The sequence below is a fragment of the Podarcis raffonei genome, chromosome 10 (genome assembly GCF_027172205.1).
Source record: "Podarcis raffonei isolate rPodRaf1 chromosome 10, rPodRaf1.pri, whole genome shotgun sequence".
NCBI classification, from domain to species: Eukaryota; Metazoa; Chordata; class Lepidosauria; order Squamata; family Lacertidae; genus Podarcis; species Podarcis raffonei.
In genome coordinates this window covers 33,124,638-33,143,881 of record NC_070611.1, presented here as the reverse complement: position 1 = coordinate 33,143,881, position 19,244 = coordinate 33,124,638, and the positions used below count along the sequence as shown (strand labels likewise).

At 39.9% G+C, this 19,244-nt stretch overlaps 1 protein-coding gene across 2 annotated transcripts in view; it reads right to left on the bottom strand.

The window, feature by feature from the left end:
- LGR5 (leucine rich repeat containing G protein-coupled receptor 5) overlaps nt 1-19,244 on the bottom strand; it is a 78,412-nt gene that overhangs the window by 8,066 nt on the left and 51,102 nt on the right. For both annotated transcript variants that reach the window (XM_053407106.1, XM_053407105.1), the window contains exons 5-14: nt 17,069-17,284; nt 14,739-14,810; nt 13,928-13,996; nt 7,973-8,044; nt 7,049-7,120; nt 6,878-6,946; nt 6,463-6,534; nt 3,084-3,149; nt 2,209-2,280; nt 572-643 (exon numbers count right to left, since the gene is read on the bottom strand). In XM_053407106.1, coding sequence (XP_053263081.1) covers nt 572-643; nt 2,209-2,280; nt 3,084-3,149; nt 6,463-6,534; nt 6,878-6,946; nt 7,049-7,120; nt 7,973-8,044; nt 13,928-13,996; nt 14,739-14,810; nt 17,069-17,284 — 852 coding nt within the window. The remainder of the gene's footprint in view (nt 1-571; nt 644-2,208; nt 2,281-3,083; nt 3,150-6,462; nt 6,535-6,877; nt 6,947-7,048; nt 7,121-7,972; nt 8,045-13,927; nt 13,997-14,738; nt 14,811-17,068; nt 17,285-19,244) is intronic.

The window sequence follows — 19,244 nt, the reverse complement described above, 5'->3', positions numbered from 1 at the left end:
CATCCTGTGAGTCATGCTGCTTACTCTACATAGTAGAGCCCACCCTACTCCTGGTATCTATGGATGCTGCCAAGAACATGCACAGTGGCACCTACTGATGGGATGCTATGGTTCCAAGCACCTGTGCAGTGCCTATAGTCACTTGAAGGCCTCATGCCACAGGCCATGTAAGTCCTCCTTGCCACTTTAGTAAACTAGGGGAAATGTGGGACAACATGGAGGGCTCTAGTTAAATACTGTGGTAGGCAGGAGCTGAATGAATCTAATTAGATTTAGAGCCAGGCTCCGGAGTGATCTGGGTTTGATCCAAATTTAATCATGTGATGCATCTGCTGCCCAAGCTCTCCTGTTCTGCATTCTCTCCATTACTAATTGATACCATGAAACAATGCAGAAATGCAAGACCACTATGGCTGGCCAAACAAAGGCCAAAGCTACTTTGTTTTGCATTTTGTTGTTCATTAAATTGTCATTCTATTTTACCCTGCACTGAATAGAGCTTTTTTGTCACTGGGTATTTGAATGATCATAATAGGACAGCATCAGATATAAAAAAAAGCAGAATACTTACAGTTTAATCAGAGACAATAAAGAGGAGAATGCATTGGCATGAATGACTGATATTTTGTTCCAAGCTAAATCCCTGCAGAAAGGAAGAAAATTATATATGCTTAAAAATGCATGGAGATTTACTTTGAATATTTTAAATTAAACAACAATTAACTGCATGAAATCCAGTAGGCTAATTTTATACCTGTGTTTGGACATTATGATAAGCCACAAGTCATGGCTTACTGTGAATGAGGAGCATGCTACTGCACACAGCCAGATTGCTTCTCCCTTTGTTGACCTGGGACCAACAAACCACTAGTCGAGGCTTAGTGTGCTGTATGAACCAGTGCTCACAGTTTGTTTGCCTCCAAGGTTTGTTCTTGGCTTACCTACTATGGTTTGTTTGGAAGAAACAAACCATAAGCACTGGTTCACACATCACACTAACAAGGCTCATAGTTTTTTGCTCTTGGCTCAAGAAAGGGAGCACAGCAGGAGCACATTTTATGGCTTACTGAAATGTACAAATATTCTGGGTTGCAAATGCACACATCTCTTCCCCTTGATCCAGGATCTAGCTAACTAATAAGCAAATTATGGGATGATCTCTGGTCTGGTTCAGATAAACTACTGCTGTTTGAACAAACCATGGTTTATTGGGGGGGGAGTGTTGGGTTCTCCGCTCGCTCCCTTCACTCCTCAGTTACATTCAGATTGAGACCCAACTACTAAATCACCATGACAGCTGAACCAGGAAATGTAGGCAGTTTTAAGTTTACAATCAGCATCAAACCCTGATTTGTAATCCTGGTTCACAGGCTATATTTAAACCATAGCTATCTAGTTCAGATGTTATAGGAAACTGATTTTATAAGTGTCTCCTCAAACTAGGCATGTGAAAGGATGGCAGAAAGGGAGGGAGACTGCTCTAACAAACCATGGTTTATGGACGTGTTAAACCTGAACAGAACCTTTCTCTATTATCTACTAGCTTCTCAATAGACCTTCTTCCTCTTTCACATCTGCTACTTCTCTCGTATGCCAATTTCTCAGTCTTTCCAATCTTTCTCCCACATTTTCCCTTTCATATCTCCTTCTGGATGCATGTTGTTTTTTGCACCAATGCTTCATCATAATAAGAACATATATAAGAAGAGTCTGCTGCCTGTGGAAAACCCAACATAGGATAATACAACACTGAACAGAATATTATAGAAACGGATCAATTATTACTCCCATTACATGGAGTGTGGCCATCAATTTTTGTACATTTACACACTCTGCTCCTTGCTCTTTTCTATTGCCATCTGTATACAATTCACTCAGCTTTTCCATTCAGCAGTGGATTTTAAAGTGTACCCATAAGAGGCTTCTATATGAGTTAAATCAAACTTCCTATTTCTTCAGAGAAGTCTGCAAGCGGAAGCTATTTCAGGGTTGGGGTTTTTTGTTGTTGTTCACGGCTGTGTGAATTCATTGCTGGAAATTTTCAACGTCAGAATGTTTGTTTTGCTTTGGCAAATCTAACCTGGCAAGCTGAATGATCAAAGGGGGGAAAATGGAAAGCAGAATATGTAGGAGCAGGCAGAGGAAAGGAATGTGAGCTTCCATGTTTCTCAGTACCAAGGTAAATAGCTCTTTTATGGCTATACTCACAGCGAACGTAGGGCAACCAGCTGCTGAAACGTGCCCGCTTTGATTTCATATATTTCATTGTGGTGTAAATCACTGTAATGGCAAAAAAATGGCTTTAGAGAAAACAACTTCTAGAGAACTTCAAATGCTGCCCAGGATCCCAGAACTACTTCAGATGTCTCAAGAGTTTGAGCATATCTAGTGGGACTTTGACTGCCTCCTCCTGCCCCTGAACCACATCACAAACTGATCTCTCAGATGCAAAAGTTGCTTGGTTTACGGTACTTGGGGCTTGTTATCAGGAAGCATAGGTACAAAGCCCCCTTTGGTTGAGTGTGCAGAACTCGTTGTATGTTTATTTGAATATTGGCCATTGTTTAGATTTCTTTTAGAGCTATATGTTACACGAAAAACAGAATTTCCAGTCTTCTCATGCATAAGAAACAACTTGCACTCCAGAAATATGTATCCTATTCATCCTGTCTCTTTATCCAAAAGGAAGAGAGCTGCGAAGGCGTCATAAGAAGCAAGCTAGATGGGAAGAGCATCATATCCTGGATCAAAGTTTGGAGCTTATCCACTCCACTGAAAACTCCACAGACAGAGTCATCTAAAAAATTGAATCTTCAATCCTCCCCACCATCAAAAGCCCCTTATAGTTATATTTTTTATTTTTCTTCCACATTAAACATGCAAAAGAATGTGTGATATGATGGAATACATGATGCACTAGACCTCACCAAATGCTTCTCTCCCTAACCCAAAACTATGAATTTAAAATACAAACCAAGGTTCTGACTCATATATACAGGTCTACTCCTTGCATTGGAGGAAATGGTAAAACCTTCCTCATGCGCACATACATTATTTTTTATTTTTATTTTTTGTAACCTTACACTTTCTGAAGATTTTCACAAGCAGTAAAATGAGGCAAATCACCCAGCTGGTTATATGAGAGGTCTCTGAAATACAAAAACAGAAAAATATAAGGTGGCTAATTCTGTTAAATAGTAAAAATATATTTAGGGTTATTGCTTCTTTCTGGATTCAGTTTTCCTTCAAAACACAACTCTTCTTTTAATTGCTTAAAATAATCTACTAGATACTTAGTTTTAAACCATTTTTCTAGGTGGATCTGATCTTTCGAACTACAATCACAGTGAAATTTAATTAGCTTCCCAGACTACACTTTAAATTAAATAATCTTGCCTCTGACCTTTAGAACTGCCATATCTTTAACTGAGGAAAGTGGTTTGAGGAACTAGAACTAACTTTGAAATCAATCACTATGGGGTGGGGGTGGGGGGAAGAGAAAGCCCTTCAAATGATTTGAGCCAAAACTCAACAAATTGCAGAATAACTGAAACATCTGGACTCATTTATAGTATAATATAGCTAATCAAAAACAAGCCATGGTAATTTGCAGAAATTGTAAAAAGAAGAAAGAAAAAAGGGAAATAGATTTGCATCCTGTACTCCTTTGTGCAGGGGAAACTCCCATCAGGCTTAATATGACTTTTGCCTCTGTAAAGAAAGAAATGAGAATGGACACAGGGACATGTCCCTTGGTTCTGTTTTTTAACCTTAGATGGTAAGGTTTTGTCCTTGGGCTAATATTCTTTAAAATTAACTTATGAAGTTAATTTTAAAGTTCTCCTTGTATGGGTGCGATGAGAAAGCTCCCCGCCTAAAGAGCATTTACTTCTCGTACGATCCATCTCCACTCAATGGGAGAAGGGTATCAATGCCAAAGTTAAAGGGCATGCTCATTTAGCAGGAAGTAAAATACAAGAGCTGCACTTGTAACTTCATCAGGTATAAGTTGCAGAGGCACAAAAATGGTAAAGTTATAGTAGGTCATTTTGGCTACCTGTGTGTGTGTGTGTGTGTGTGTGTGTGTGTGTGTGTTTGAGTGGAAATTCTACCCCAAGATAGAATCCCAAGGGTAACGTAAAGTAACTGTAAAAATGGTCAATACAACAAAACCACAAAAAGCAGAAACATTGGAGGAAAGAACTGTCAGGCCACCCTGTGGTTTAGGAATGGTAATCTTTGCACATCAGGTTCCCTGGTCTTAAGGACTGGTTGCTTCAGATATTGAGAAAAGATTCTCATGGAAGCATATGGCCCAGGGCACACACTGCACATTTTAAACCTGTAGACAATTATCCTCCCTACTCAGATATGGTTCTACACTACAAGGAGAGCCTGCAAGGAAACTCCGGCTTAGAGGCTTTCTCTCCCCCCCCCCAAAAAAAAACCACCAACAACAGGTGGGCAGTGGAAGCAGGAGTGGAGGGGACACAATGCCAGGGCTGGCTCCAGCAGGCAGGCAGCTATTCTTTCCGCTTGCGTGATGGTTAATTGCATGAGAGGAATGCCGAAATAGAAACAAATGAGAAACTTGCAATCTGGACAAAGAAAAATATTCCGTAAATTAAGCCAACATTTCTGAATGATTTTGTTTATACGTAGGCCTTTTCTGCATTTAAAATAAAATTGTCAATGCTTCCCCCCCCCTTTTTAAAAAAAAACCCACAAATGTGAATTTAAATCAGATAATTCTATACATATACAGTTGATCTGTGATGGTAACAGTGCTGTCAGTTGAAACACCTTTACTGAGTTTGGTCCTATTCTATGCTTTGCAGGAAAAGATACTTCATTTTGCTCCCAAAGTCAGAGAAGCAAAGGTAGCTCATAAGCAGCAATATTTAATGTTGCTGTGATAGAATTAGTACCCAACTTTCTAAGAAGTGCCCACAAGAGCCACTTTGGCACTATGACTGTATGTTTTTAGCTAGTGTTATTAGAACGTTGGCTAAGCAAACTAATGCCAGATACATTCATCATGATGTAATCATTAAAGGAAAGTGCAGTTGGCCCATTCACAAAGAAGTAGACAGAATGATTACTTTTGATAGTGATTAAACTAACACTGCAGCATTCTTGTAAGCTACAATAATGTATTGGTTAATCATTATAAGGAAACAGGTCTCCCATACATCTTGGGAATAGTGTTCAAAAATCCAATTGAATAAATATGCCTTGGAGAGAAAATAAAGGTATGGAACATTAAGGTATAAGTGAGGATGGAGTCTGTCCCCATTTCGGTGATTATCAGAAAAAGAAAAACCTTTAACAGAATGGAAACTGGGCTTCCCTGGCCCCTTATGTATGCTTCCTGGACATGGGTGACTTTTAAAAATTATCTGAAAAGTAGGAGGAAGCTTGCTTAAATCCATACATTCTATAAATCCTATACATTCTCAATTTTCTCCTATGGTCACTGCAATCAGTTAACTGAGCATACTCTGACTCGTGATATTGCTTGCTCATCTCATTTTGTCAGGCCGTCCCACCATGTGTTTTACTTTTCTTGCATTATAATACATTGTCTCTCCACCACAATCCTGTGTATCAAGTACAGACTGTAGGCACTGCAACTAGGGGCCATGCAGCATTTACGTTCTGTACTCTGCTTAATGGGACGCGGGTGGCACTGTGGGTTAAACCACAGAGGCTAGGACTTTCCAATCAGAAGGTTGGCGGTTTGAATCCCCGCGACGGGGTGAGCTCCCGTTGCTCGGTCCCTGCTCCTAGCAGTTCGAAAGAACAACAAAGTGCAAGTAGATGAATAGGTACCGCTCCAGCGGGAAGGTAAACGGCGTTTCCATGCGCTGCTCTGGTTCGCCAGAAGCGGTTTAGTCATGCTGGCCACATGACCCAGAAGCTGTATGCTGGCTCCCTTGGCCAATAAAGTGAGATGAGCGCCGCAACCCCAGAGTTGGCCACGACTGGACCTTATGGTCAGGGGTCCCTTTACCATTTACCTTTACTCTGCTTAATACACCATTAGCTCTGGATCAGTGCTGGATTCATTTTATTTTATCTTGCCCTTTCTGCAAGGAACTTAACATGGCATACAGTTCTTATCCCACCTGCCCAAGAGCCTTGAGAGATGGGTTAGACTAAGAGACAGCAACAGGTCCTGGGTCACCTAATGAGCTTTGTGGCTCAGTGGGGACTTAAGCTCAGTCTCACCAGCCCTGGACCAACACACTAAGCACTCGCCATACTCAATCTAGTGCTAGTACTAAGTCTTTACATGACGCTGGAATATTGTTGCTAGGCTCTTTGTTATGCATCTGTTTATGCTCTTGAATTACGAGAGCTAAATATGTGAATTTCCATGGTGATGATAGAACACATTTCTGAGAACGCTGTATCTTGAAAGTTCCTAGGATTTAATGTAAATATGTCTTTTATACTTACAGTACTTGGAGGTTGGGTAGCTGATCACAGATTGTTTCAGGAAGGTATGTGATCCGAGCTCCTGTAAGGGTCCTGTTAAGAAACGCACATCACCTTAGAGTGAGTCATGCCAATGCCCACCAGGCAGGAGGGACTGAGAGAAGATCCTGTGAATTGGGCTTATGTGAGAATGGGCTTCTGAAAGGAGCATGGAGCATGGGGAGGGGTGTTCAGTTGTTTCTCCATCAGGCAAGGAGTAAGAGCATGAATCAGAGCATGAAACTAGCTCAAATCCACGAAATCTGAATCGATCACGGTTGCAGACTGGGTTGAACATGATTGGTTGAAGGACAGCTTCTTTAAAGCAAGTCAGCATCGGCAATAATTAATGCCATCTGCTTTCAGCAGTAACATGAACTATCTGTCTGATACTTACAGGCTTTCCAGACTTGTTGTCCCAGTCAGATCGGGAAACTCTGTTATCTGTGAAGCACCATTTAGTGTCCTAAAGTTACAAACACAATGTAATTAGTGGGATTTTATTTTTTTAGAAAGAGCAAAGGAGTTCTTTTAGTGGTGAAGATATTTTAAACTTATGGATACATACAAGGTTCTGAGTTCAGGTAAGTGCTGAAAAGCAGACTTTTCCACAATCTGAATAGGGTTGTCATAAAAATGGCTGTGAGGAAGAAGAGGAGGACACATTTAACACTCAAGATTTATATCTTTAAATATTTTTGCAATAAACCGGTGGGGGGCGGGGCAGGAGAAGTAACTCCTCTGGAGTTACTTCTTTTAATGTGCCACAGCTTTCTCCCTTGCTTTTTGAATTTGCTCCCCAGATTACAATTATATGCTTATTTTGATTTAGACCAACTGTGTGATTATACCTTAGTGTGCATTACTGACAAAATGTGTGGCCTAGGGACATCAGAGTGAAGGGCAGGAAATAAATTAATAAACAAACAAACAAACGAATAAAGGCAGGGATGGAATTGAACACACCTTACACATTCAGAGTAAGAAATGAACAGGAAGATAGCGTTCATACTAGCCTAGCAAAACTCTCCCATCTTGTTTCCGCACTAACATATCTCAGTTTATTAAGCAGAGATACGCACAAGCCTTGTGCCAGCATGCTCTGTTTTCCAAATGTGGAAACTAGGGTTATCAGGTTACGGAAAAAACAGGATCTGAAACCAGCGTCAACCTGGTAAACAGTTTCCTGGTTTGGATATAAAGAGAAACTATGTAAGGCCTTTTAAACAAGTAAGTAACTCTTTATAAAATGGCATTTTATTTGCTTTTTCACTTTCCAAATGCCATTGTATCATGTATGTGTCTGTTGGGAGCTGGAGCTCAAAATTTGGATTTCCCAACCTTGATTTTAATGTGTACGGGGGGGGGGGGCGAGATTTCATAAAGTTTGAGAAGCAATGGCCTGCTCACAGAAAGCAGAGAAGCAAGATACACAAGAGAATTTAGTAATTAATTTCACATTTTCTATTAAAAGTGAACTGATGCTACTTACATTGCTATAAGGGATGGATTGCCCACAAATGCCTGTCCAGGTATTGACTTGATATTATTACTATGAAACCCCCTGGAAAGGAAACAGAGGGCATGATACACATACACACAATATGTGAAAGGCACAGTCTCTTGGGATAAAAAATTTCAGATCTGTAGAATGCTAGCAGGTGTAATAATGGAGGTCTTCTGTTTTCTAGACTTTACGGCAGTAAATGGGGATGGATGGATGGATGGACAATCAGGCAGGGAGGGGCGGAATTTTGCAACAACACCAGCAATTTTCTCAAGTCTTTCTTTTTATTCCTAAAAGCTGCAGGGAGTGAACTTGCTCATTCCCTCTAGTAGCAACATGAAGAAATGTTTCTGTGATACACTGGTAAAGTAGTGTTTATGAACAGTTTATGCTGAGCGACGTTTTTTGTTAATGAGATTTGCAGCCAGAGCTCGCATACATGTTTATTTTGGAGGTAGGTCCCACTGAACCTGTCCTCATGCAAGCATGCCACTCTTCTAAATATCTTACTGGACAAAGTTAACTAAAATAAACAGGACCAGCTCCCAAGAAAATATGTTTCAGATCAGGGTGCTAATGAATGCGAACATACATAAAATCCCAGGGCATCCTGTACATTTTAGGCTTTCACAGTTTCTTAATGAAAAGTATTTTAGATGAACAAGCGAAAAAGGACAAGCTAAACAATGTAATTGCTGCCATTTAAGAAGGAAGCAAATTGTCTCCAAATTAATTACAGAATTTTATTCACATGAGTAATAATCTATTGTCAGAAACAAAGGCAGCAATGAAGTGTTCAGCAGGAACAGTAATGATTTGTGTGGGAAATGTTCATTTGTTCAGTCAGGTATGAACAAAGCTTCCCAGATCTAAACTGAAGCATGGCTTGGGCAAGACCATCAGCTGCTGCTATTAGTAGGTTGGCTCAGAATACTGGCTGCACAAGAAAATTATCTCTAGAGCAGAACCCTGAACAATTAAAGTTGAGGCAGAGCACAACACTAATTATTATTATTTTTTAAAAAAAGATTTCTAAGCTACATATAAAAACCCAGACATTTCCACAGTGCTTTATCATCTGCAACATCATATCATTGTGGGGGGAATGTAAAGGAGAGTTTTTCAAGATGCAGGCAGTGAGCATGCCTACTGTAGAAGTTAGCTATTTGTTCATTAATGTTGTTTCAACATACAGTAACAACCTTACATTAACTTTCTGCCTACCATGACAATTTTGAATGTGCAGTTGCATGGCCAGGTGAAAAAAGAACAGGCATCCTCTTGCATATTTAAGTTGCGTAGAAGAGGCCCTTTTTAGTAGATGGAGCTTTTTTATGATTTCCCTACGTGCAGGATGGAATGGTACAGACCAGATGTAGAAGCATCACGTCAGCCTCCTGATTGCGTATTTCAATCTTAAGCAGGTGGGGGGAATAGCTTAAGAAAGGGTTGCAGCTATTCCATGCTGTAATAGAGTAAAGGCACATACCCCTTACTCTCTTATAAATCTCTTGGTGAGGAAAGTTACTGTTGTCCATGAACCCCAAAGGAAGTCAACTCATAGCACAGTGCTTTTCCCAGCACAGTGGCTGAGTATCTCATCTTGTGAGCATACTAAATCTGAGAAAGTCAGATTTTTATTTGGTTAGATGCTGGCTTCCTCTATGTCAGCCTCCCCATCTCTTGGGGACAGAACATAAAAATGCATCATTTTGAACACGGTGTTTTGCCTTGATCACATGAAAATGACTGAATCTATCTTAGAGGCGCCAGCCATTTAGAATCAGTATTACTGTTATCTTTTATTTTCAGTGCAACCTCCATTTCATGTATTCCCTGATCCAAAGACTTTAATAAAAATGCTTTTGACCATAAACCTGGCATTGACTGACTTAGGACCTGCCTTACCCACAAGTTTAATTTATGCTATAGATTAACTAAAGAGGGGAACATGGGAATATCCAAAGTGAGTCCGGCTGGCAGTGACCAACAGGTCTGAGAAGCATTGATACGCTATTCTTAAAAAAAACCTCTGTAGATCTCAACAACCTCCTGGCTTATGAGCAGGGGTGCAAAATGGGAGGTAGTGGTGGCAACTAACGTTTACAGAGGTTCCGCTCCCCTGAGAGTGCATGCACACAAACACACCAGATATAGGAGTGGCAAAAGGTTATGATGATTTCAAGCCTAATGTATATGGCACACAAAAGCATGCTACTAAAAACAGATATTATGGTCCCCTTGCACACAGCTTGAACAGTTGGGAGTTCTTAGTCAAAGGGGAAAGATGAAAGGAGAACTTTAAAAGTCAAAGATGGAAGTTTTTAAATCTCAGGCAGAGCATCACAGAGTTCAGTATATGGACTTAAGAGGAGAAATGAAACAAAAGGTATCCTAAGAGCAAAAATGAGTTTAGCAGGCTTGGCTGGGGAGATGTCATGGAGGGAAGGATGAGTAGAAAAGGCTTTGCTGGCATCATCTTGTACAATTTGTGTTATAGATTTATATTTAATCTGTAGAGGAAACTCGAGCCTTTTGTTTAAGCTAGAGGTGGCGAATGTGTGGTCTTCCAGATGTTGTTAGCTTCCAACTCCCATCAGCTCCAGTCAACATGGTCAGTGCCCAGGTCTTGCAGAATTTGGACTTCAGCAACATCTGGAGGGTTGCTAGTGATCCAGCCCTGGTTTAAGCATTAGCCTGGTAGCCAGAGGCTACAAGGAATTGCATGTAGGCAAGTGCGTGGACTGACAGAAGATGGGCAGAGAGCAGAAATTTAGTTGGGTGCTGTGGGAAGGCCAGAACTCTCCCAACCAGGTGAGTATTTTTTATTTATTTTTGTGGATTAGTAACCTTCCAGAATGTATTTAAAATACTGTGATAGTTCAAATGGTGTCTGCAAAGCTTTGGCAACATTTTCAATTGCTAGCAATTGTCATACTAGAGACATGCCACTCTTGAAAGAACCTGCTCTTTTCTTTGGCTATTACTTATGAATCACCATGTAAATAAATGAAGTCATTGCTAAGGATTTTTGGATTATAGCTGTGTGTGTGTTGCCTGGATTTTGGGATCTGAGAGCTGCTTACTGAACAGGGGGAAATGTTGTGTGTGTGAAGCGGCCCTAACCTCATTGGAAGCCCTTCCAGATGATATCACAATTTATGTTCAAAGGCCTTGGGATTGATAAGGTCTGTTACAAGTGAAAATATCATTCATCTTGATTATAATGATTTCTTTTTGATGTCTACAAGATGCACTTGTGGGCATTCTGGTAGCATCTGGAAATACATACTTCTTGTGGCAGTAATGGGCAAAATTCAGATGAATTTTGGTCCAAATAATTTTTAATATGGAAAATGTTCCCATATGCTAAATGACACCCATAATGTTCATGGAGGTACATATAATGGGTGTGGGGGAATCAGTACTGGAAATCTGCATGTGGGATGTGCCTTTGTGGTGTCAAGGCAGCAGTCAGTCAAACAACCAGGGAAAGAACTGCAGGAAAGCTTTGATGCCAATGGCTGCCTTCTGACTCTGGAATGCTTTGATATGGCTTTCAACCAAATGCAGGAACATACAGTGCAATCCTAATTATGTCTACTTAGAAATAAGTCCTATTGAATTCAGTGGAGTTTACGAGGTAAGTGGGGTTAGAATCGTTGCCTCAGGCAGCAATGTGAAACATACATGCTAAGGAGTAAGGAGTAAACTCTATTAAATAAGGGGAAATTACTTCTGAGTAAATTAATAAGATTGTGCTGCGATGGTATAGCAAAACACCATGTATACAACTGGGCAAAAGTTAGCCTTGACTACTTCCCATTGAAATCAACAGAACTAAAAATACTTGTGACCATTCAATTATGTTTCTTTCAATAGTGCTAAATTCTTAAGCAGGGAGAAGCCAGCTTACTTCATACCTGGACTTGCTCAAAACAAGCTTTTATAGCCTAACTCCTATGCTTTTAATTTTGCTGCCCATGATGGTATTTTGAAACCCTGTTCAATTCAAACACGGGGGTGCCTGGAGGGGTAAAGTGCAATAAATAAATCCTCTCCTACCCGTTAAAACCCATCCCACAAGTTCAAAAGGTTAGACATAATGACTTGGAAAATACCCCTATAGCCATTTAATTGTTCTGTGTATTTTGCCACAAGGAAACGAGGTGAATCAGTCTCATTCCAGGCCCCTTTTCACCTTACATTATGAATTCCCAGAATTTAGGACGTTACAGTGCTGTTTTCACTGAAGTTCTTTCAATGGCATTATAAACAAGGGAATCAAGAATCCTCGTTAAACCACAAAAATGGTCAATTCATTTTTTAAAATAGCCAGTGAAAATAGCAAAATATTTTCATTATCAATATAGGCCTTGTGATATGGTTCCAATTGACCTCCAGATCTGGAAGAAATTCTGTGGGTAATTTATAAGTCTGATGGATGATGTTTCAAGGCTAAAACTGCAGACACCTCACCGGAATAATGCAATTTATTTAATATAGTGGCTTGGCTGAATAAGGCTGAAACACTTGACAACCTTTTAAATAAAATAAACTGCTGTGCAAGAGCTGAAGATCAGTCCCCCCACCCCATACCAAAATAAACTTGATCACCACAGAAATCTGCTCAGGTTGTAGCTATTTTTGCAGCAGGTGCAAGAAAGACTACCACCACTCCCAGGGTTTCCCTACCTGAATTCCTAAAGCATCTGGACCACAGACCCAACCAAGAAATATAGGTCTTCCTAAGTTGGAAGTACAGGCAAGATGACCCTCACTTTTAAGTGAAAAAGCTGTGTGTGAACACTACAGAGGTAAGTGGGGTCCCCCCCACCAAAATACTTGTCCTCTCTTAATAGGTTGGCACCATTTATTATTGGTTGTACCAGCAAGCCACATTTATCTTTCCTATACTCCAAGTTGATATCAAGAAGGCGAATAAACCAGACGTGGTCAATAAAGACAACTTATCAAGAAATGATTCTTCTTGGATTTGCTTGAGTACATTTTACACAAACTTTTGGGAAGTGTATTGGCACCTCCAGAAACCAGAACACAATACAGAGTGCCTTGAAAGCATATCTTGCCTATTGTATCTGCTTTTTGATGGGACCAATAGTAGTGCCATGCCATCACAATGTAAAGAATCATATTCCCCACTCATCTACCCATATACACCAGAAACAAAACCTGCATGTTAGTTCCACAAAATCCTCATAACTATGAGGATCAATAAAATAATAATGTCAGAAAGTACCTTAGAAGTATACTAGAAAGTAGAACGTCTCCACTGGGTATGAATAATGTCGTATTCATTATTTACATATTGCCTATATTCTATATACAATCAATTCAGTCTTGCCCCAAGCTCTACTCAACAGTAGACCAATTAATGGTCATTCATTCATTTCAGTGAGTCTACTTTGAGTGGAGTTAATGCTGGACACAACTCAATCAATATACCAAAGTTCAGGTCTGTTTGGCTGCTATGACTCATGGAATGGCCATTTTGCAATCTCCCAGAGTAGACTAGTTAGTTCGTACTGACCCTTGGTTACATAGCTGCCCCAGTTTCATCTTCAGAAGTATGCAGAGGAGGGCCCAGTAATAATGCAGAAGTATTTAGGATTCCATCTTTCACCTTTCTTTCTCTCTGATGGTGGTCAAGTCAAGCCAAGTGAGGCTCCGAGTCCTGGCCACGAGAAGAAGCTTCTGTAGAGCTTCTGTAATACTACCAGCTTTGGCGACAAAAGGTGCACTTGAAGCTGGAAAGCCAGAATGATTTCCCCCCTCCTAGGTATTAAGGATGTGTTGCTAATCCTGGCACTTCTAGCAAACATGGATATACAGTTATGCTAACAAAGCGATTAGCATTTGAAACAAAGCAATCTACAGGAGGAAAAGGGGATTCTAAGAAACTTTGCATTCAGTACTTACAGTTCTTTCAGGTTTCTGAGTGCCCTGACAGAGATGGGGAATTCATCCAGATTATTGTAATTTAAATCCCTGGATGTTAAAAAAAATCAAATCACGATAGCTGTGTTAGATATATGAATGAATTATACAGGGTTTTTTTTGCAAGGAAATATTTTATCTGCATTGTATTTATAAGTCTATAACTTCATAGAACTTCAAGAGTAGGAGATGAGTAGGAAATGTTTATGAGCATTTGTAAACACTCCATCCACAGTTTTGATTACGTCGTGCTTAGTTAATCTATTCCCAAGAAATAATCTTAAATCCACTTCCCCAATTGAGCATGCCAGAGTGACAGCTGAGCTTTATAAAACATGTCAGCTTCCTAACTTACTCTTACTGGAACACACACACACACACACACACACACACACACACACACCTTTTAAAAAAATGCAAAACCAAACCAAGAACACTGTTGTAGGCATTGCCAGTTGTTGCAAATTAGAATTGTGTGTATTTAAATCTGCAATAGCAAATATAAACCAAGTGAAAAGTTTAATCTGGGTAAAAATCTACCAAAATAGACAATTTAAGAATATGCAAAGATCGATAAGTAAGTTACAATGTCACTGTTATGTTCCATTGCCTACTAATTGGAAAAAACCATTTAAAAAATTAGACATCAAAATGTACTTTTATAGTTTCATCACAAATGTTCATCCTGAACCTGCAGTAATCCCAAAATAAGGTTTGCCTTTTATTTTTTATTTTTGCATAATGTCAGTGAAAGCACTGAAAACAAAGCACAACAAATAAAAGGTCAACTCACAAAGTCTCTAGGTTGTGGAGACCATCAAAGCATTTCTTTCCCAGGGAGTAGATTCTATTGTTATGGAGATGCCTGCATTAGAACATTAAGAACACAAGTCAGAAAAACAAGCTATATGCAGTAGACATAAAAGAAAACATTTTGATGCTTAAAAATCTAAAAGAAGTGTTGCTGTTGTTTTAAAAAGGCTGGCATGATTTATATGCAAGTCCTGTTCTCACAAAGGTAATAATGAGAACGAATGCTTTCTACCTCTTACCTTTCCACTAGCTTTCACTTGGCCTTTGGCTTTAAAAGCTGATTTAAAAATTACAGACTCAATTGGTATAGTTGCAATAGTTGCAAAACCAATATTTAAGTGTCTGTTTATGTTTACTGCAACTACGCAGGTTATGTTTGTAATTTAAAACAAACTTCTAGCACACGTATCTAAAATAATGTTTAGGTTGGGAGAGAAGAAATAATAATAATAATAAAAATTAAGCATATATGACACAAGGAATATGCATGTAGACCTGCATGAATGCCTGGATAAATTAATCAGCTATTTGTTTGTACACAGTGCAGTTTAGCACAGTTTAATTTATGCCAAGTTAGGTTCCACGGTTTACAATGTCTTTGTATCTGGGAGGTTTCTCTGCCTGCTGCTGAACTGGAACTGCAACTACACACTCAAGCTATCTTGAGCCAAGCCAGCCATACCCAAGTTTTGTTTATGTTCCTCCCCCCCTTCTCCTAGCCTCCCTCCAGCTGAAAGCGGGGTGGCGGCAGAAGTTTTGCTTTTCAAGATCTTCTCTGTTATCATTCCCATTTTAGCATATGTGCGGCTGAAGTGAGCACATTCTGCTTTTCTATAACTATAATAGGCGATTGTGTTTTTTGTTACTACAAATTCCATGGGAAGATGTACCGCACAAAATTTTCAGAAAAATGTAAACCCAAGTAAAACTACTGAAACCTAACAAACCACACCCACCACAACCTTGATGGAAAATAGGCCTGCCTCCCATATTAAACATATTCTCTCCCCAAAACAGCATTGCCAAAAGCTACTATTAGATTTACATTTTTATTGACAGTAGGCCCAGTTTTTCTCCCATTGAAGATGGTATCAGATTTCACACTGACCTGAAGTTTTACATAACTTGCTGAATTACGCAGGTTTAAACTGCAAAGTAACAGGGCAAGGGGGAATTCAGCAACAGCTCTTTCAGACAGGTGGGGGGGATTATATGTGAATTATACATACGAAAGGATAGTGTCAAAAACATGCATAGTATTTGGGTATATGACACAAAAAGAACAATATATCCATTTTTTAAAAAAATTAACTATTGGCATAATCACAGCCCATGAATTTTGCATGTTGGCCATGCCCATTCTGTATTTTGGAGAGAGAAAGGGGGGTAACCAGTACTTTGCAGAGCCTCACACCCCTCCCCTCCATTGCAGGAGGGGCAGAGGGTATATTGCCTCAGATGCCCAAATGCCTTGGGCTTGAATCTATGAAGAATGAGAGCATCAGAATCATGCTTTCCCATCACCCCCTGGTGTGCTTGCTTTTCTCCCCAAGACTGCATCTTGAATTAGCACATTTATATAGCAGCCTATGTACATGGAGTCCAACACATGTAGGCTGAGGCTAAATGTTTTGCTGCACTATAACACTGTAGTATCAAGATTGCACATCTGGGCCTACACATGATGGACTGTCACAATTCCTTAGAGGCCTGCATGCAGTTATTGGGCGATGGGACAGGGAAGACCAGACTCGGAAAGCTCAGTCCGGATCTTTTCACCAGATCCAGACTCAAATATCTACATATGGATAATAATTTGTATCATTCCATTTTGTGCTTCTATAGGTGATGGGAGAGATCTTTTTGTAACCCATATTAAATTGTTTTTAAAGTGATCCAGTCAAGTGGCAGAGACTGGATCCCAAGTGTCTATCTACTCTACTGAAACAGCAAGTGCAATCAAAGCTTATTCGCCAGCAATTTGTTTCAGTACTGCAAATGGCAATGAATTCGAATTTTGTATCTTTTTACATGGGCAAAAGAAGCCATATTATTCAGATGGGTGTATGTGTGTGTTAGGATTCATGAATAAAGGGAAGAATGAAGTGGTATTTACAATCTCAACCTCTATTTCATTCAACTAGCCACATTAACCAATTGTTAACCAATTTTTGGCTCTATCAATCATGTCACATTTTTGCTGCTTGCATCTACTTCTTTCTCTCTTATTCATATTATATTAAACCAACTACTTCAAGATGCAAATGACAAGGTTCAAATGTTACACTTTGAAATGCAATGAAAACTTACAGAACCACTAAACTGGAGAGGTTTCCAAAAGCGTAATCTGGAATGTGGTATATTTTGTTCAGAGCCAGTGTCATTGCCTGAAGTGCTGGCAAACTTCTGAAAGCTTGTACCGGAATTTCTGTCAGAGAGTTGTCATCTAACCACAGGTGTCTCAGTGAAACCAAGCCACTGAAGCAGTTGGGGGGCACAAGGCTGATATGGTTAGCATCAAGGCGTCTAAAAAAAATGCAGAAACATTATTATTATTATTTTGCAGGAGAAAATCTGCTAATAAATGAATCTACCAGGGAGCAAGTAGGAAGTTTCTGCTTTTAAGAATAATAATATCCCAGTTTTTCTTACTTTCTTTTATCTTCCCTTTTGTATGCTGCAAACAACTGTAAGCATTTTACCACACTTTGATTAAGGTCTGCTGTGGGCCAGATATGGAAGAGAATTACTTCATGGACCAGATTCAGCTTTTGGGCTTCCAATTGGCCATTTCTAGCTTGAAAGCACATGGGTTAAGAATCATAAACCATTTTGTAAGCTAGAAAGGGCTACAAAAAAAGGGGGGGGAATGTGACTTGCCATTCTTAGCACTATTATAAATTGCCTCACTGAATCGATGTTTTAAATATAAAGGTGATGGCCCATTCTCCATGTGTGGTACTGGGCAGCTCTACCAGGGGTAAAAGAAACTTAAATGTGTGACAGAATGGTTCTGGGGGGGTACTGAATCATCCTTCCTCATATGTTTTACAAATCCAAGCTGCAAATAAAGGTCTCTTTTCAGTTAGCAAATTCTTTATTTGACCTTAATGTTCTTCCTGAGGTGAATCTAAAGGCACGAAAGAACTCCTAATTGCTCTGGTTGTTGCAGAGCCAGCAATAGGAGACCACCAGGGTACCCTGAACAAGGAAACCACCACCCTCCCTCCTCTCGCCTTCTGTTTTGCACATTCTCTCAAGTGCACTACATCATAGTTTGGTGCCCCCTCAGCTTGCTGCCCTGTGTGGGGGAACCACCTGCACCCCCCGCTAAATCCAGTGCTGAGACCACTTAACTAATATAAATGTAGAATCCTGGAGAAAAGCAACAGGGTTTATTCCACAATGCCACAGTGCAGGTGTCACCAGTTTCCTTCAACAAACAATGCAGGGTTATAGCAAAACCACAAAAGTCCTCAATGCACACAGTCTATTTGTTACTGCATAAGGCAGTCAGCACAGCAGATATAATTTCTCAGCACTATTCAGCAGCTAAGATAGATTCTTTGGTGGTTTTGAAACAAAGGTTCCAGCACAGTGTGATCAGCAGATCCTGTTACCTCACTTGCTCCTAGTTCCATTGCTTTTGCATCCGAACCTTTAACAGTCTTTCACTTTCCTGCACTTGCAGGGATGGAAAAAGAAAAGGGACACAAATCCAGTGCTAATCTCTTTAAACCTGGCATAGGGAACCTGTGGCACTCTAGTTGTTGGTGGTCTATAGCCCCATCAGCCATGCTGTCTGGGCCTGATGGGAGTTGGGAGTCCAATAGCATATGGAGGATCAGAGGTCATATCCCTCTTTAAAGGAATACAGAACTTTCTAAAAAAAATCCATAGCCTATCCTGTATCTGCATCAATATTAATGTTACTGGATTTCATAGATGGATTGGATTAGATTGCATGGAGAGAGAGAAAGGCGTTATAGCACAACCCAAGGACCCCAAACCAAAATGCATCAGGAAGAATATTTGATGCAACATTACAGCTGGAGGTAGTAGTAGTTTTATTTCATAGGGTCATGGAATTGTAGCTTTAGAAGGGACCCCACAGCCATCCCTGGGTGGGCTCGAACCACCAACCTTCGGATTAACAGCCGGACACACTGACCTATTGCACCATTGGGGGCTTTGTTCTTTAGATTAGCGTTCTCAGAAATGAACCACAAGAAATGGATAAGCCCAATAGGAATGAAATACCTTCAATGAATCAACTAAAAGAGTCACAGAACAGTGATGTAACCAACTTCATAGAATTGAAGCCTTCCTGGGTAAGGATGAAGGAACCCAGAGCTGATTTTTTTTTAATCTGGCACTTGGTTGCGTAGCAATTATTACTGAATTTTTTTGTGGTTTTGAGATTGGATTTAATTTGGGGATTATAATTGAAATATTGTTTCAGTACTTTTACATGCTAGCAACTTTG